Consider the following 19865-nt stretch of genomic DNA (forward strand, 5'->3'; position numbering starts at 1 on the left):
AAGGGTTAACCACTGTTGGGGTGAGCCCTTGCTGCTGCACATCAGCTAAGGACACACCCCGTGATCACCGATCTGGGGCGTGCCTTAGGCCCTCACCACCCACGGCTTCGGACACGGACACGCCCCCCGGACTCCTTTACGAAGTACCCTTCAGCGCTTGGGGGGAGGTGCTGGCCCGTCCTCCCCCCCCACATCCTGACCTTCCTGACCTTATCCAATGCCTAACCGCCAAACCAAAAGTTGTGACGAGTTGCTACGAGGTAGGCGAAAAAACCACAAGGCGGAGCCAATTTGCCAGGTGGAAAAATTCCTACCTGGCCCCTCAACGGCGACCAATCGTGATCCATAGCAAGGTCAATAAAACCTAACCTAATAAGGGGAGGGTGGGAAGGGAAAGCTGGAGAGATTGGGAGCCAGGAGAAAGAGGGCGAGCTCTGGCTGCGTGCCCGCTTAAGTGCAGTGGGCACGCCCTAGCCGGCTGCGCCGGTTGGCCAGCCGGCTGGGCACCGCACCCAGAGCTCGCCCAATAGTGTCGGGGGATGCAGGCATCCCCCGAGCACGTGTAGGGCTCGTGATTCACTGCAACCCCCCCTCCTCTCTAAGGGCGGAAGGGGCTTTGCATGTCGATATCCCGATCCCTCCCGTGAAATAAAGACACAAGACACCGTAAATTAAGGTTAAATGGAGAATAAAAGGCCACAACTTTATTGGTTCCGGTTGTTGAGCGGTATTGGCTTTAGGCATTGGATCTAACTAGACTATATCCGACTCCAGCACGTCGTGCAGGCAGTCCAGGAAGGGTTAACCACTGTTGGGGTGAGCCCTTGCTGCTGCACATCAGCTAAGGACACACCCCGTGATCACCGATCTGGGGCGTGCCTTAGGCCCTCACCACCCACGGCTTCGGACACGGACACGCCCCCCGGACTCCTTTACGAAGTACCCTTCAGCGCTTGGGGGGAGGTGCTGGCCCGTCCTCCCCCCCCACATCCTGACCTTCCTGACCTTATCCAATGCCTAACCGCCAATCGAGCCAAAACATTTGGCTCGCCGCCAATACCCTCACACCCGAAACCAATATCTACTTTCTCTACTATCTCTGTAACCAATGTCTTATATCTAATATGACGTCTGCTAGCCACACATCGTTTCCTGCATTGGAAAGGTGCACACCATCATTCCTGTACAAAGCGGTCTCACTGAACTTTATAGCGGGGTGAGCGATGACCCGACCCCTCATTGCAAGCACGCGGCGGGCCACCGCCTTATCCAGCAGCTTTCTGGCTCTGTTCACCGCAACCGGGCAAATGCAATCGCGCCAAACGCTCCGCTCCAGCAGCGAAGACCAGAAAATGGTCAGATTCGGGTAAGCAGCCAAAAGTCCATCAAAGTCCGAGAATATTTGCCATTGTAAGTCCACGCCTTTCCGATATGCCAAATCATTTTCGCCCAATTGCACCACCAAGGCGTCAGGTGGGCCGTGCGCTGCAGCTCTAGCTTGCACTGTAGGGAGGAACTCGTCCCAACGCATCCCCCTCCTGGTCAGCCAAGTGATGTCCGCCTGCGCAGGGAGTCCGAGGTTGCGACCCAAACCGCGGTGGAAGGCCCGGTCCCTGGCCCAGTGCACAATGCTGTGGCCCACTAACCAAATCCGCACGCGACGGCTTCCTGGAAGAGGTGACAAGAGAGGTACTGAGAAAACTGTGCTAGCATGTGAATATGGAGCAGACTGATCATGTAAGCTGGAATGAGTGGGCAGGGGTCACTTGGTGTTACGTAAATAACCCTTGTATGCTTTAGACTTCCAACGACCCAGGTCTTTTATCCTCTCCACTGATAAACCCATGTGCATGGCTGTTGTAGCTGCACCAATACGAAAGGAGTGTGCAGCGAACTTTGCTGGGGGAAGACCACAGGCTGCGACTGCCTTGCGCATTACCCTTGTGAACTGCAGGCGCGTTAGTAATGTGCCATCGTGATGTATAAGTAGTGGGCCCGGAGAAGGTGGTCTGACCTGCAGGAAGCGGCGGGTGTCTTTTACTGGACACGGGCCCTTTTGACCCGTGGCTTGTAGGCGCATCCAAGCTCCAGACCCCTTCTGATCTGTTTTTGAATGCCGAATTAAGATCAAAATTTCGGAAGGAGTTATTCTCAGGTCCTCAAGCCTGATACCCCGATTAGTTTGGCCCTCCCACACAACCTCGCCAATTCTGAGAGCACCAAAGAATGCAATCGAATAGGCCGCAGAGAATAACCGAGCCTCAAATTTTGACCAGCAAATTCTCCTTAACTGCGAATGTATTTGTGACAATATATCAAATGTGATGGGTTGCCTGTCGTCTAACTTTGATGGCTGCAGCCTGCGCCAGCCCTCGAGAGCCTTCCTTACCACAAAGTCGGCACAAGGGTCAATCGCGAAAAGTGTTTTACTAAAGAATGAAATAGCCGCCGATTGGATATTAAGAGTTCTGGCAGCTCGACCCGACCTCCACAAGTGCGATAGGTACTGCAAGACCTCCCGCTTGTTTGGGGGTGCGACAGGGCCTATGCCTGACGCCTTGACCCGGAAATTAATAAAATCAGCCCATGCTTTTTTATATGACTTTAGAGTGGAGGGGGCGACAGAAGCCGATACTCCCTTCAGGACGTCACACTCCCAAGGCTCCAGAGGTATTCCGGGAAAGGTTCCGGTAATTGCTGCGCCTCCGGTGCCAATAAGCGGAAGCGGTCCATCTGCAAACGAGATAAAGCGTCCGCGATATCGTTATTTAACCCTGGAATAAATCTGGCGCTGAAGCGGATGTTTAATTTCAGGCAGGTAAGAACAAAGGAGCGCAGCAGCGCTGAAACCCTAGGAGAGCGTGACGATTGCCTAGAGAGAACACCCACAACGGCCTGGTTGTCGGTCCAGAAGCATACCTGGTGGTTCCTAAGTTCACTGGCCCACAGATGAACTGCCACTACAATTGGAAAAAACTCCAGAAAAGTGAGATCGCGAGTGATCGGTTTGCCCTTCCAGTGCGATGGCCAAGGTTGGGCGCACCATTTCCCTCGGAAGTAAACCCCAAACCCCAAAGAACCTGCTGCGTCGGATTGTACTTGGAAGTCGGACCGTAGCCTTATTGTGTCTTGCCACAAGGAAACCCCATTGAAGCCATCTAAGAATTGCAACCAGTTTTGGAGATCAGCCTTCACCCCTTTATTAAGGCGCACCCTGTGATGGGGTTTTTTGAGGCCGGCGGATAGCCTGGCCAGTCTTGCGCAGAAGGGGCGACCTGGGGAAACCACTCGGCAGGCGAAATTCAAGTGACCTAATAGGGATTGTATTTGCTTGAGGGTGACTTTTCTCAGTGGTAGGAGCTCCTGTATTAACTCTTTTAGGGCTGTAAGTTTTTCTTTGGGCAATCGGGATGTCTGGGTGATGGTGTCCAACTCTATCCCGAGGTAAGTGATGGTGGAGACCGGGCCCTCGGTCTTTTCTTTGGCTAGCGGGACGCCCAGTTCCTCCGATAATGACGCAAAAGCTCTTAAAAGGTAGGCGCAATCCCCGCTATTGGCGCTAGCCATGAACAAAAAGTCATCCAGGTAATGAGTGACCCCCTCTAGCCCGGTCCTGTAGCGCAGAGCCCATTCCAAGAAGGTACTGAAGGCCTCAAAGGCTGAACAGGCTACTGAACAACCCATTGGCATGGCTTTGTCAACAAAATATGCTTCTTTGAACCTAAAGCCTAGCCACTTGAAGTCCTGAGGGTGAACCGGTAAAAGGCGAAAGGCGGACTCTATGTCGCATTTTGCCAACAAGGCCCCTTTTCCAAATCTGCGAATTAGCTTAATGGCTTGGTCAAAAGAAGCATACTTTACTGAGCACAACTCATGGGGAATTCCATCATTGACTGAGAGACCCTTTGGGTGTGAAAGATTGTGTATTAGGCGGTACTCTCCTGGTGTTTTCTTTGGAACTATACCCAGGGGGGATATGTGTAAGTCGTGCATGGGGGGGGTGGAGAATGGACCCGCTATTCTATGTGCTAAAATCTCTTTATTAATTTTCTTTAGCGCAACGTCGGGCATTTCCCTCACAGACTTTTGATTTGGTGGGTTCCGAGAGGATGGGGGCTGTGCAACTGGGATCCTAAAACCTTGAGAAAACCCTTCCCATAAATACTTAGCTGCTTCCTTATTGGGATAGTTTGAAAGAAGTGATTTTAAGGGGGTGAGTTTTATAGGGGAGAAGGCGAGGTCTAAGGAGGTGTTACTAGCGATTGGCACCTGAGGCCTGGGATGGTCCAGAAGCACTTCTGGTACCTGCGTGGCCGCCACCCCTTCCCCCACGAAAGGACTGTTTTCCTTTGAAGCAAGAAGTGGAGGGGTGATTGCCCCAGCACCTGTCGCACTGATGAGCAAATTTACAGACGGGTCTTTTACACCACCCCTTATTATATTCCCAGCATACCTGAAGATGGGCTTCCTTTCTGTATTCCGTTTTTCCCGATTTATATGGGTCTGGTTGCTTCTTTTCCATGTAAGGGCCTACGTGCTCATTCCAGTAATTCTGGTCGACTAGATCCCATCGTGTGGTGGCCAGGAGTGACGCATTTCTACGAAATGCCTCATCGTATGTTAGAGCTGCCGCTTCCCCCGCCTTAGCCCGCGCTTTTCTTATATGGGACAAATAGGCCAGGAGGTGCATGGCCCTCTTAGGGTAAGCAGCAACAACCACACCCATGAAAATCTGAAACCCGTCTAACCAATTTTCGAACGTTCTCTCCACCCTGGGCTCCCTGTACTTCCGCCTCCCGAAGGTCCTCTTTCTTTCTCCCTTTGCGGTAACCTTAACCGGAGGGAGGAGGGTGAAGATATCAACGTAATCCCCATTCAATATTTTTGTTCTTTTCTTATTAGTTAAGTGATTGCCCAGAATCACATCGGATGACACAAAGGTGGAGGTTTTAACCTCCGGTACTAATGACCCCCCCTTCCACTCCAGAGTGCCGTTAAAGGTTTTTCTATGTGAATTGGCCCTCCTTTCGTGGGCCCACAAAGGAAGGCCAACCAAATCTTCACCCTCCCCCCAATAGCCTTCCATAGACGCGTCACTATCTGAATCGGAAGACGTACCTGACTCATCCTCAGTCTCTGAGTGCTTACACTTTTTGGCCTTCTTGTGAGCACTCTTCTTAGACCTCTTCCTCCCCTTCCCGTCCTGACCTTGCTCTTGCTGGACCGAGGTCGTTGCCTCCTGAGTAGATGCTGAGGTTGAAGGCCCTGACTGGACAGCTGTAGTTGCCGAGGCACGATCCTGCGGTTGAGCCGCGGTCGACGGTCCTGGAAGGGGGGCAGTTGTGAAAGCTGAAGGAGCTGAAGAAGGATCTGGGCGGACAGCTGTTGCGGGAACGTGCTCCTGCTCCTCCTCTTCTGAGGACGTTTCGGACAGCACCCTCTCCTGGGAAGCGGCCTCGCTGGGCTGGGTTTCCCGAAAGCAGCTAGGAACACCTGGAGAAGACTGAACTACAACTGAATTAGATTGGTTAGAAGCAGATTCTGTGGCTGATGCTTGCGACCGGGTTGATACTCCCTGGGATTGCGAGCTGGCCGATTGAGAGGTGCTGTGCAGAGAGGCCGACGTCCCGGGGCGCTCATCGTCATCGACTGCTGTATCCGGAATGCAGTCTGGTGTGCTCTGCGTGGGTAGCCCAGGAATGTTGGCATTTGGCTTAATCTGCTGATATAAACTATTAACCCGCTAGTAAATTTTCTAGCACCTGTGGAGAGATGGTGACCAGCGCCCCACCCTGTGGCTGCGATGATGCAGTCTTTTGCTTTCCAGAAGCAGCCTTCTGTTTACTTGAAGTAGCTTTCTGTTTACCTGGAGCAGCCTTTTGCTTACCTGAAGCAGCCTTCTGCTTACCTGAAGAGGTTTTGGCCGACTTCTGCTGCTTTTCCTTTGGTGCCATTGCGCTTACTGAAATTGCGATGCTCCTATACTCCGAATTCGGGTTCTTTTTGGATTCTGTGCGCCTATTTATATATTTATTTATTTATTATTCTTTTAGCAGTGTTCAAGTTACTAATATGGATAAGGAAAAGCAATTGACGATAATTAGTATGTGATTATTGAGGTATCTAAATATCCAATTTTTAGAATGCTCTCGATCGTATTAGCTAATTACTATTATTATTATTATTATTATTATTAATACTTATCAAAGTCCCTTTTTTGGCTAAAGATAATTAAATAAGTAATTAATTATTTAACTATAGGAAATTAATCTATTTTATTTTATTTTATTTGGAAGAGCAAGCGGAAATTAACTGATTAATAAAGGTAATTATTTAAATTAATGAATTAAGGTAATTAATGGAAGGCTGGCACCAAGCAAATACAAACCAACTCAGGCTAATTTATTAATACAACCAGGAATTTAAAATACTATCTTCCCCACCGAGAGAGCATGTAACTAGTCGCACAATGTAATGCTTGCAATGAACTAATTCACCTCTTTGCCAAACAACAATAACTCGATAGTGTAAAAGTCAGATTATACTGCAGAACCAACTGATAAATGGTCCGGATAGCACCGCAATAACTTGCTTATATTACTGGAGCTGTAAACCGCCCCGAAATTGATTTAATTCCCAAAGAGTTAATTTGCGGATGGGCTTAATGGGATGTGTGGCTAAGAGAGTCCACTAGGCGCACTAAGTGCCTTACCGCACCCCCCACTCAAAATGGCCGCCGCTGTGGCCACGTGGCTTGCAGAAAATGGCGGCGTGCCAGTAAGACAAAGGCTTGAGCAATGAGGCAGTACACCAAGTAAGGCAAAAATACCCAGCTGAACCAAAGCACGGCTACAAACAAACCCACAAACAAATTATTACCCTCAACAAATTAAGCCGCTATGAAGGCAACCACCCTGCGGGAATAAGGCAATTGGGACACCACCCCTCCCGCTGTGCCCTAGGTACGTTACCGGTCTTCTTAGCAAGGAGGCGGCGGTGATTCAAAGACCGCTGCGAGGGCGCTCTGCGAGTAGATCCTGGCGGAAAAGAGGCACCGATGAGGCCAGCAATTGCAGGGGGGAAAGCCGCGCGGAAACTACTTCCCAGCGCGCCGGCCAGCCGATCAGCGTTGCTCAGCTGTTCCGCGGAACAAAGCAGCCACGAGGCCAGGCAACGCAGCGGGCAAGGCGCGATCAGACTCAGCTGCTGGGCGGCCTCCGCAGGGGCCGGAGACGCGCTTAGGCAGCTGAGGGGGACACACAGGGAAGCTGAAGGGGAATCCCCGGGTGGCGCTCCAGGAAACGGGATGCGGCCGCTCGATCAGCTGCTGGGCGGCCTCTGCAGGGCCAGAGACACGCTAGGCAGTTGAAGGGGGATTCCCCGGATGACGCTCTGGGAAGCGGGATGCAGCAGCTGAGGGGGGAATCCCCGGATGACGCTCTAGGAAGCGGGATGCGCCGTGCTCGATTGCCTGCTGCGCGGCCTCACGGGGCTGGAGACGCTCTAGGAGGCTAAGTGGGGATCCCCGGATGACGCGCTGAGCAGGAGGAGAAGCCGCCGAATCTCAGCGCCGCCGCGCCGCCCTTGTAACAGCAACAGAAAGGAGGGCAGGAAACGCTGTAACGCAGCTGCTGAACAGCTGATGGGCGGCACGCAGCGAAAATGAGACTGGAGGCAGCGGCCGCACGCGGCGAGGGTGCTGGGAACCGGCTCCACAAGAAAGACGGTTCCTTGGCAAGCAATCCCCGAAGCGCTTCCGAGGATCCTAGGAACCTAAAATTAAAGATTTTTTGGCGTTTAGAAACGCCGTTTGCGGAGCGATTCCGGAGAATCGGACCGAAGTGATTTCAGCAAGCGAAAGGTAGGTTTTTCCGGAGCAGGAAGCCCGCGGAAAGTGATTTCAGCGCAGGAGCTTGATCCGCCGAGGCTTCTTGATCCGCTGTGCCTTGATCCGTAGTAACCAGAAGAAAGCTGGAGAGATTGGGAGCCAGGAGAAAGAGGGCGAGCTCTGGCTGCGTGCCCGCTTAAGTGCAGTGGGCACGCCCTAGCCGGCTGCGCCGGTTGGCCAGCCGGCTGGGCACCGCACCCAGAGCTCGCCCAATAGTGTCGGGGGATGCAGGCATCCCCCGAGCACGTGTAGGGCTCGTGATTCACTGCAACCCCCCCTCCTCTCTAAGGGCGGAAGGGGCTTTAGTATGTGTGGACTGCAGCAATTAGACATACACCTGACAACCTGCAAAATCTCAGTGTAAACATGCACTGTGAAAAGAAATATGCACATGCACACGCATCTTGTGAATTCAGAGAAAAATAAAAAGACATGCTACCTACAGGTACTGTAATCAGAAATGCATATATATATATATATATATATATATATATATATATATATATATATATTCTACTGTAATCAGAAAGTATGAGATGAGGCATGGGTGTGCATGTACATCATGGATGTGTGCGTGTTCATGTGCATACAGACACCCATGCTCATATGCCTGGCTTTGACAAGGCAAATCAATAAAACTTAAATGAATGTAGTGCTGTACACTGAATTATTAGGTGAGTTCTAATGCCCACAAACTGTACCAAGCACCAGGGCATGCAATGGCCACATACCTGAGACTCCAGGGGAGTGGCGGTTTGTGGTCTGACATGGCCCAGTCTTGGGGCCAAATTCTGCACAATATGGCCATGGGGGGGGTGCCAGAGCCTCCCTGTGGGGCCACACCGCTTGGTGCACCCATTTAAATGGGCCAATCATAGTGAGCTGAGGGGTGGGCTTGCGGCAGCAGTTCTGGCTTCACTCAGGTTTGCCCATTGTACCTCTGTTTTCAAGCGTCTTGGAAGCCGAATGTTTCGGTTTTCAAATACTGAAAACCCAGAAGTAATTGCTTCCATTTTTGAGCGTGCCCTGGATGTCAAATAGCTTTTTTCTCCATTTACTTTGCCGACTGCCCTTTGCTCCTCAGTTGTCGAACGTTTCGGAAGTCGAATAGTCTTCCAGAATGGATTACGTTCGACAATCAAGGTACCACTGTAAGTTATAGGCCTCCCTGCTCAGATCATTGCAGGATTTTGCATCCACCTGCCCTGTTTCTGATTAGTCCTACCCAAAGTTGAGTGAGCAAGTCAGTGGGGGGGGGGGCTTGCTATGGAATAGTCAATCGCTGAATTTGGGACCAGGGAATAATTTTGTTCCTGCAGACCAATTGGCCAGGCTGCGGGTTTTTGCCTACCTCAGAGCAATCATCACAACTTTGGGCAGATAAGTCATTGGGTTGGATCATTAGCTTATTGTATACCCCACTAAAGCAAACTGGGAAAACGTGCTTCTGCCCAGGAGTCCACATGGCCACTGATGGACCATAGCACCCTTCCAGGTGACAGCCCTAATGGGTTCACCCTAATTTGATGTATGGCATAGGGTAACTCTTGATCCAGGTTTTGTTTTTGTTTTTATCAACCAGTAGGAGGGTTGGTTGATACCCAATGCCTTTGCCAAAGCCTACTTACAGTTGTAATCAGTGTCTTATTTCTACCCTTGGCTGACCCTGCGCCACACCACACGCACACACTTTTTTCACCTGGGTCTGCAAACATGTTACCTGTATGGTCCATTAACAATTTAGTGGTTGATACGTCCATTCTGCTATTGACAGATTACTGTGATACACAGCTGTTATTTAAGAATAGCAGCCAAAATAGGAATAGCAGCCAAAACAAGAAACATTCGGTGAAAGAGCTGTTAAGAGTAATTCCCAAGCAGCCCTCAATGTTTTCCTAACCTCCTTACATGGAAGCCGTAATAGGTGTACTGGGAATTTCTGCTGACTTGACAGTGAGGTACTTCTATCCACTCTGCAACCATCATGAATTGACTTCTTTTCTAAGCTACAATCAAACGCCAACTTTTTTCTTAACCCTTCCTTACCTGACATCTAAATACAAGACACATGAAAAATCAGTAATGTTCATAAAGTGGTTTGTACAAACACAGCCTCAGTTGATATGAAGGTAAGTTACAGAAGACAAAAACAGCTTTTGTTAATTTCAGTTAATAGATACAAGATTTTAAGGGTTCAGAAATAATTTTAAATACTTAAATCAAATTGGGCTGGGTAAGTAAAGTTTGGGATTTGTTATCAGTGGTTAAATTGACAACACATCAAAAAGGAAGATGGTAAATAGAAATAATTTTGTGACATATGGTGACAAGTTATATAACATTTATCATCTCGTGGCACTAATGCCTGCTGTCTAAATTTTTAAATCGAACATGAAAATGCTGTTGCATATCTGATGAAAAGGAAAAAGTTGTTTGGCAATGAATATCGCTAAATGAAAGTTTGTAAGAGTTTCTTCTCTAGCATTTAGTATTTATGTTTACAATGTGTTCATAATTTGCATTCATATGTGTTAGCCTGTATTTTATATATTTGCAATGTGATAAATATACATACGTATTTTTCATAATACAAAATGTTAAAGAAATCAGATCAATAGAGGCGTATGTATCTCAACATTTTAAATAGATGCAGAAGTAGATCAAATCCACATTATCTATTATAATCTAGAGGAATAAGTTGATTATTTCAGCCATGTTTCTTGTACAATGCATGGTTTTCCCTCTTAAAATAATGGTTTTGCATGGAACATAGAAATATTTGAAGAGTTAAATAATGAATCTTACCTCAAGGATTTGATCACCAGCCCAAAGTCGGCCATCTCTAGCTGCTGCCCCTTCTTCATACACTTCATGTATTACAATAGCATCCTAATGGAACACATAATCTCAGTATTAATGCCTATACATTAGAAGTAAGTCCCAAGACTACAATCCAGAATGCAGAACTGACATTAAAATATTGTGACATTTCCTATCATAATCACCATCATTCTCTTGTACCCCACCCACCTGACTGGGTTGCCCCAGCCACATATATTACGCTGATGATCTCTTAACCATTCTTGCAAAATACTGAGCGTGATGCAGGATTACTCACAGAGGCACGCATTTCCCCAGAACAACTTTAACCACATGGTGGCCAACTTTAACCAGCTTTATACCATGCTTTCACATATTTGTTAAGGGAGTAACCTGGTCAGTAAGTTTTAATCAGGGTTAATATTGTTGAAAGAGGATGAAATTTACTTTGAATGGAACATGCAGTTCTGCAGCCTCAAGGTGTACTATGATTAGCAGCACTGGATGCCAATTTGTTTCTGGGTCTAATTTGCAGTGCTGGTTTTGACATTATTTCAGACCTTAGGATTGTCATCTGAGGCTCTTCTCTGTGCACCACCTCCAAAGGAGACCCAGTGGGTGACAATGAAATAACATTTCCCCCCTGAAGTAGTTCCTTGTCTATGGAATGCTCTCCCCAGAGAGGCCCTCCTGGCACCAGACAAATATGTTTTGGTTTTTCTGCGCATTTTGGCAGCACCAATGACTAGACATTTTTTACTCTAACTATATATTTTTAACACGCTCGTGTATTTTTATTACAGCATTATATCTGCCACAGCCACTAAGGTAAAAGGGGGTTTCTTCCTCTTTCCAGTGCTAGAATCCAGATTTTGGCTAATGTTACCCATAATTTGGCTAATTACTGTGTGTAATACTTCCACCATACTATACACAGCTAGGCATGAGTGAAATCTGAACTCTAAGTCAACTTGCATTTTTAGTCCTGCATGCTGAACTTTTATAATTTAATATAAACTTATAAATACATAATTTAAAACCATGGTGTTATGAGTAATGGCTGTTTTAAGGCCTTCACAGGGGTGTTCAGCCTTGTACAGAGTGGCTGCAAGTTAAATCCACAACAAGAAATGAATCTGAAAAATATATTAACTTTATTACCAAGGCTGGAAAATATAGGCAGCGGCAGATGTTGCTTTAGGGAATATTTCAGTGATATACACTTATTGTCAGGAGTAAGACATCTCCCCCCCCCCAAAAAAAGAGGGAGGGAACACTTCAAACAGCATATTTTTCATCATTTCACCAGCAATGCCATTTGTTTTGAAATGGAATGCCACGTACTCCCACAGAATACTCCCAAGCTATCAGATTTAACAACCAGCCATAGGAAATTGAGAAGGATGCACATACTCTGGAGGATAAGCTAAGAATTCAAAAATTGTATTTAAAAACTGGAGAGCTGTGCAGATAGCAACAGAAGGTTAAATTTGGCAGGAAGAAAGAATATGGGAAGAAATGCAGGGACAAGTATAAAACAGGAATAAATGTCTAGGCAGCCACATTTCTGACATTGGTTTAGGGGTTATAATGAGCAAAGAACCGAGCATCAATCAAAAGCATGCTGTGTCATGACAAGGTCAACATCGTTCTAGCTTGCATCAACAAGAGCACTGCTTCTAAGACTAGGGAGTGCCTATACGTTTGGGAACTATGCAAGGTACCTGTTCTGGATGGGGCTGCACTCCCTCTGAAGGAGCAGGTGTGCAGCTTGGGGGGGGTATTCCCGGTTACATCTTTGTTACTAGAGGTCCAAATGTCCTCTGTGACTAGGAGTGACTTTTACCAGCTCTGCCTCGTTCACCAGCTAAAGCCATTCCTGGACAGAGATACTCTGCCCACTTTGGTCCATGCAGTGATAACCTCAAGACTGGATTACTGTAATGCGTTCTATGTGGGGCTGCCCATGGGTCTGGTTTGAAAGTTGCGCTGGCTGCTCATCTACTACTGAGACAGGTTCATGGTCCTTGCATTCATTTAATTTATATCACCTGAACCATTATATCCTAGTTTGATTATGGAGATAATCTGCAGGAGCACTGTTGGTCACTCCCTGAGTTGGAAAGGCTCATTTGACAACAACAAGAAACAAAGCCTTTATAACTAGGATATAATGGCTCTCCCAATGGAAATTGGCTCTACTGGTGGAAAGCTTTACCAAGAAAGATTCAGCAGGTAGCTTCTGTTTCAACTTTTAGAGGCCAGCTGACAACTTTTCTATTCTGCTGCTACTGCTACTATTGCTATTATTATTATTATTATTATTATCTGCCTATCTGACTGGGTTGCACCAGCCACTTCTAGTCCTACGCAGGCAATTAAGAATAAATCTTTCCACAATAGTTAATTGATGTCTGTTTTAATCCCTTTATATGGTTTTCACTGTACAGGTTTATGTATTTTTGTTTATGTATTCTGCTTTGAGCTTTTCAATTAAATATTGATTTATAAATAACTATATTTTAGCATGTTTTTAATGAGCTTTAAGCACATAAGCATGTGATAGGAACAATAAAACCTACTCAAAATAATGCTCCAGAGTGGCTTTCAGCGGCTAATTCTAATGAAAATGAACAGGTTTCATTTATTCAGTAACATGGAACTTGCTTTCTGTATAAAGTTATTCACCACAGGAAGAGCAGTCAGCAGGAGGTCACAGAATGTGCTCTGTTTTAAAAAACATTTAAAGCAAAATAGCACTACATCACTCAGGGCAAGGTGACATGAAGTGAGAAAGACATGGAGGAGGAGGAGGGAAATATTAATATCCTTGCCTGAAAGCAAGTATTGTGATAAATATATGGATGTTTTTTCTTTTTTCTTTTTGAAGTTTCCTCCTTTGCAGTCCCACTAACAGTATTTACAACCACTCTGCTGTAGCAGAAAGTCAAGGTCTCTTGTCAGACTTCCGGTTTGTTTCTATGCCATGAGTGATCATGTATTTACAGAACACTGTATTCGTTTGTAGTACAAATTACTGCTGAATGAAAAAAAATGCTTAAGGCTGCACACAGGAAGAAGGTGTGTGGTCAAACTGCTAATGCACTTACTGAAATAAAAAAGCAGTTTAAATTTTATTAAGCATGCTCCCATAACTGTATAATTTCACAAGAATAGTGAAAAAATGCAGCTGGAATGGCCACAAAGCAGGAGAAGGATTTTTCTTTCAATCAGCTTTTCAGACCCCCCTAGCTATATGAAGGTCATAAGATCACTGTTGTACAAACTATAAAGTGGTACCCCATGTTACGCATGCGATCCGTTCTGGATCGCGCTACGTAACACGGGGTTGCTTAACACGAATGGCTAAAAAAACCCAAAAAGTTTGCGCATTTTTGTGCTTCTGCGGATGCGCACAACACTTCTGCGCACCCGCGCACTCCGGGGAGGACTTCCGAGTCACAGAGGTCCGTAAGTCGAACATATGCAACATGGAGCATACGCAACTCGAGGTATGACTGTCTTCAACAGGTGAATCAGGACCCAATATGTACCAGGTTGCAGCTTGACCTAAGATGGCTCGTAGCTACAGCATTCCTATCATACAAACGAATGATATTTTAAGAAGTTGCTGCCCAAATGCTTGTTTGGACTAAAGGTGGCCCTCTGGTCTCAAAAGGATGAAAATTACTAAACTGTAGCTTTATGACATAACAATGGGCAAAAAATATGAACCATATTTTTCCGGTCTTTTGAGACATGCCTGTGGAGAGCAAGGAGGCAGCAGACAGGAAGCTGGTAGAAATTTCATTTCTCCTGTACAAAACATGATTATTTTGTAAAAAGCCCAACAATACCCAAGTAATATCATCAAAAGATGGAAACACTCAACCTGCATTTTGACAATAAAAGTCAAACATCCAGAGAGGGGTTTTTCAATGAAGAAATCTGTTAATCCATGGGAACAGTTTCCACATATTTCTAATAAGAACCTACGTATGTTTTTACACCTCCAGTGATATTATGCAATTTTCACACTGATATTGAAGTTCACTCTTTCAAAAGCTTATCTTTGGTGCAAAAGCTATTATATTTTGTCTCCTGCCCCTATCTTTCAACCATATACTTAAGAGAAAATCTAAGTGCACGTGTCTGGTACTCTGCCTTCATCACAAAAAGGAAGCATCAAATATGCAACAGCAGATCAAGCAAGGTCCATAGTGTGTACAGTTAAGGTTAAGCTACGCTGCGTTACGGGAATTTATGCACAACTTAGATAGCTTTAAGAGGGGATTAGACAAATTCATAGAGGATAAGGCTGTCAAAGGCTAATACTCATGATGGCTATATACTGTACTATCTCCAAGATCAGAGACAGCATGACTCTGAACACCACTTGCTAGTGAATTGCAGCAGGAAAGAGTTATTGCCTTCATCTCTTTTTGTGGTGGGCTTTCCATAAGCATGTGGCTGGCCAGTGTAGGAAACAGGACGCTAGCCTCTGGGTATTTGGTCTGCTCCAGCAGCAATCTTCTAATGCTCTTACGAAGAGGATGGCAAGGAAATGTGATTTGGTATATTGACTGCTGCTTTCTCTCATATACACTTTAATTATAGCTGTTGCTTTCCTAGCCATATTATATGCTAGGTAGCCAGGCTGAAAGGCCCAAATCAAGTGGAGTGTATTCTTCCTTTTCTATAACTTTTCACACCGAAATTTCTGCTAATTCTACATTTGTAATACAATTCTGTTTTGCTTTGCTTCTAACAAACCGTTTCCTAAAGTTAAGGTCTATTCTTGACTTACCAACTAAAATGCTTGTTTGGAGCTAAACCAACCAAAATTGAATTAGTTCAGGTGTAACAGCAAGTCAAAGATTTGTGAACAAGGAAAAGCTAAGTTGGAGTGATCTATGCATTACTCATAATGCATAGATCATCAATGGCTTACTGTATCTACATAAATTACAATTTTTTATTATTGTAAGTCACATTGAATTCCTTTTTTAATAGGTGGGAAATAAGCTAAAAATATAAGCAATAAGTAAAATAGCAGCTTCTTGTATTTTAAAGACAATCACAACAGAGAATGCTAAGAATATAAGAAGGTGATCACACATCTACTCATACATATTGGCCATGACATGCTTTAATTAAATTTGTGGCTGTATTAGTATCCATTCCACCAGTGTCCTTTGGAGAGATTAAAGGAACATCCAAACATACATGTCAAACATGTATTATGGAATTTCCACATTTCTTTCCTTCATTGTACCAAAAATGGAGCAGCTTTGAGATTCATGAAAACTTGAAATAGTATTCCAAAACCACCAAACAACTTACAAGTGGTGTATCCTTTCCTCCTACAATACTGAGACCAAGGCCTGATCGCCCCTTGGAGATTTCTATAGTCATTTCTTGTCCAGGAACTATTGGGCATGTCGCTGGATCCACCAGAGGAAGCGGAAAGCCACCTGCAGCAAATCATAAAATGTACCGGTCAACAAAAGCACAATTGCCAAAGAAAGAAAGAAGCTGTACAGGAATAAACTCAGTGTCGAAATTTGGTGTGCACCTGCATCAAATTTTTGTGATTTGCGGTATGCTGCTTAGGCTGCATTTTCACAATTCATATACAAGTTAACGTTTAGGGAAGGTGACACACCATTCTGATAAGCTAGGGCACTCATTATATCTAGCTGCATGCGCACGTACGCACATGCTCGCTCACACTCTCACAACATCAGATCCTCTTCTGGATCTTCTGCTACCCTAAGGGCAGTCAAGATCTTGCTTTTCACTGCTGTTGACAAGTTTCTTCACTCATAATATTGGTTTATTCATACAAGCAGTGTGGCAGAAGTTCACAATTCTCAGCTGTGGCAACCTCTGTTATTTATTAATACATTATGGAATTTTGGTGATTGCAGAGTTAGTTAGCATGGCTGAGATTTCTGAGTCCTTATCTCAGCAGTTATACTGCTCATGCATCATTCTCATGAGTGAAGGAGGACGCCTAAGGGTAGCATACACATGGACAACAACACCTGGTCTTTCCATGCAGCAGAGTGAGGTGGTAGATAGAACATTTCATGTAACAAACACATTTTAAGAAAAAAAATACGTTAAAGCAATTGCATGTAAAAGTAAACGGCACTGTAGCTGTTAATCTAGACTTTTAATTTAAAACAAAACAAAACATTGCACGCTATTATCATGCTAAAAAGCTTTGTATTGAATGAAAGGTATTCTTCAGATAGAAGTAATAAGTTCATACTTCTGCTGGTGAACTCTGTCTCTGGAGAATAAGAAGGTGCCGGAGCCAAAGATATCTTGTGTAAACTGATAGGGATTACTGTTGAAGACTTTGATTGCTTTAATTGGTTACGAAACTGGAAGGGAAAAGGGCGGGGGGAGAGATAAATCAAAGACATTGAACTGTCAAGCCTCCTAAAACCCAAACAAGCAGTTGAAACTACAGTACAGCGATCTTTTATATAGATCAGAAGTGTAAAATAACATTTAACAACTTTAGAAGTAATAATCTACTTACCTCTGATGCTGCAATTTCAAAAATTTCAGTCAGAGAACATACTACTGAAACATTATTTTCCATGAGGTTTAAGAGCTTTGGTAAAATCTTGACAGTGTTTTACAACAATTCCATATTTTCCATTATTATTTCTGGCTGTTTTACAAGGTCATTTAAAAGCTTGCTATTATAAACTAAATAAAAGTGTACTTTTTCTGAGCTAAAAGAGGTCTGCTACAAGAACCCACAACTGTACCTACTGTGTGGTAGTAAAAGCAACAAAGAGGGGCCACTTCATTGCTTCTATTGCCGCGTCTCTCAGCCATTTGCAATGGAGCTTGTCAGGATGGTTCTTAGTCTTGACACTTATATTGGTGATGGAGCCCAGGACAACTCAGAAACCCTCTGTCATTTGCTTGCTAGGCACTTTGAGGAAGAAGTTGTTCATCTCTGTAGTGAACTAGATGCCGTGGAGCTCTGAGTCAGCTTTGCTTTGTGGGATCAGCTTTGGGTTTTGCAGCCTGATGGCACTGACCAGGTGCTTGAGAGTAAGCTCCCAAGGATGTGCCCTCTTCACCCTTGCCTTTCATGGCTCATTAAAGCTAAATGGAAGGGGCATGAATGGGTGGGCCCAGGGTATGATAAATGTCTTGCATTTGGGGTGTGTGCGCCTGCTTCCTTGAAGGTAGCATTAAGTAAGGACACTCCTGAAAGGAAAACCCACCCTGAACTAAATAGCAAATAACTACTGCCCAGCTGCAAATGCCTTTGGGGGCAAGGTCCTACTCAAGAGGACTGCAGTTGTTATTTGGGGACATTTTAATCTGGTTTCAAATCCAGATTTAGGATTGAATCAGCCTCGGTCACATGGATGGATGAGGGAAAGAGAGGGGAAAGGAGCACTACGCTGCAGATCCTACTCAACCTCATGCCAGCTTTGGATGGCATCTTCCTGGACCATCTATGAGAGATTGGGGCCATGGTTCTGCAACAGTTGCAACCTTATCTCCAAAAAACAGCACTGGATGCCTATTTCGCCACCCCCACTGGCTTTTGACATATGTGGTGCCACGGAGCACTGCATTGTCTCCAGTGCTATTTAAGAACTAGATGAAGTCACTGGGAACTGTCAATAGGATAATTGGAGTGAGGTGTTATTAGTACATGGATGTTACCAAACTCTATTTTGTTGACACCTGAATGAGGAAGGACTGAGAAGGCCCTAGATTGAGGTCTAGATGCAGAGGTTGGTTGAATGAGGGATGATAGTCTTATTCCTAATAAAATGGAGGCTTGTAGCTAAGTGGATGAAAATATATTTGCCTTAGGCGTTTGTTTGTAATTTTTTAAAACCACCTCTTCCATTTTTTTCCTTTGTCATTTTTACTTTTAAGTTTGTAAATCACCTTGTTAAACCAGACTCACATATACATAATAAGAATAATAAATTGTTAATTATAATAATAAAAATAAATGAATAAGAAACCACTTGGATTATAATACATACATTTTCTGTAGGTTGCTCTGCTGTTATTTGCTGGTTCTCTACCACCTGCTTGTCAAGCTTGGCACCGACATCCTATCAAAAAACAACCCCCAAATTAAAGGCTTATCTGAAAGTAAAGACCTGTGCAAAGATACACACTTTCAAGTGTAACCTGTTTTATCGCAGCCCTCATTCCCTGAAATAAATCGCCCCAAACTGAAATACTCAATTCACAGTTCAATGCACATGTAGACTACATAGATCACTGGTCCGTGTTAAATGCTCTTCAGGTGAAGTTTAGTATCATATAGAATTAGGAATATATGGCTTCCTTTTTCATGTGGCTCATTTAAGATTAGACCTCTCTTACTACATTTAAGTCCCCCTGAAGGCCTACCTTGTCATCATTTTCTTAGACAGCAGGTCAAACAGAGAAATGGCCATTTAGTGTAAGATCCAGTTTACTTCTTTGGAACCACGGCCAAGTATCCTAACTAGATAGCTACTGTGGGAAAACTACCTCAAAATGCTTATAATGCAGATGTCTTAATAAGGATGAGAATGCACAACTTAGAGAAAATTAACTGCAAAGAATGCTAACTTTATTTCTTCAAGCAGAAATATAACTAATTTGTCTGATTAAATGTGATAACCATGTTTGTGATATATTCTGTGCTTCTGCAGTTACACCTTTAATATGTGAATTTTGTTTTTGGAATTCTAAGATATTACCTTTTGCAGAAGAATAACAGAAACACCCATTTATCCCTTATGGTTCAGAAAATAAGCTTGTTAAAAAATGTTTGGTGAAATATCAGACGTTAATGGAGGCTGAGGTAGACTTCCAACGTTCAAGGAATAGTAATCTTGTACTAGCTTGTATATAGTAAGCTTTTCTTATTACACAAAATAAGCAAATTGCACCCATTTTTGAAGCACAATGTGAGACACCATAGCATAAATTCCAGACATTGAATACAGTATGCTTATACAAACAAAAGTCCTGCCAACAAAAGCATCAAATTTTCACCTGCTTTTACAAAGTATCATAACAGTGGGACAAAGCAGATAAGGTAAAAATTGATGTTTAGTATTATGAGGAATGGTTGAGCAGAAATACTGCAAAGATGCCACGAGGA

General features: G+C 44.6%; 1 protein-coding gene across 7 annotated transcripts in view; it reads right to left on the minus strand.

Annotated features, from left to right (window-relative positions):
• The window catches only part of PATJ (PATJ crumbs cell polarity complex component), a 161153-nt gene that overhangs the window by 22981 nt on the left and 118307 nt on the right, over positions 1 to 19865 (minus strand). For all 7 annotated transcript variants that reach the window (XM_033151940.1, XM_033151941.1, XM_033151938.1 and 4 more), the window contains 4 exons: positions 18748 to 18819; positions 16986 to 17100; positions 16052 to 16182; positions 10694 to 10777 (listed from right to left, as the gene is read on the minus strand). In XM_033151940.1, the coding sequence (XP_033007831.1) occupies positions 10694 to 10777; positions 16052 to 16182; positions 16986 to 17100; positions 18748 to 18819 (402 nt within the window). The remainder of the gene's footprint in view (positions 1 to 10693; positions 10778 to 16051; positions 16183 to 16985; positions 17101 to 18747; positions 18820 to 19865) is intronic.

This window comes from Lacerta agilis, chromosome 6 (assembly GCF_009819535.1).
Source record: "Lacerta agilis isolate rLacAgi1 chromosome 6, rLacAgi1.pri, whole genome shotgun sequence".
Classification (NCBI taxonomy): Eukaryota; Metazoa; Chordata; class Lepidosauria; order Squamata; family Lacertidae; genus Lacerta; species Lacerta agilis.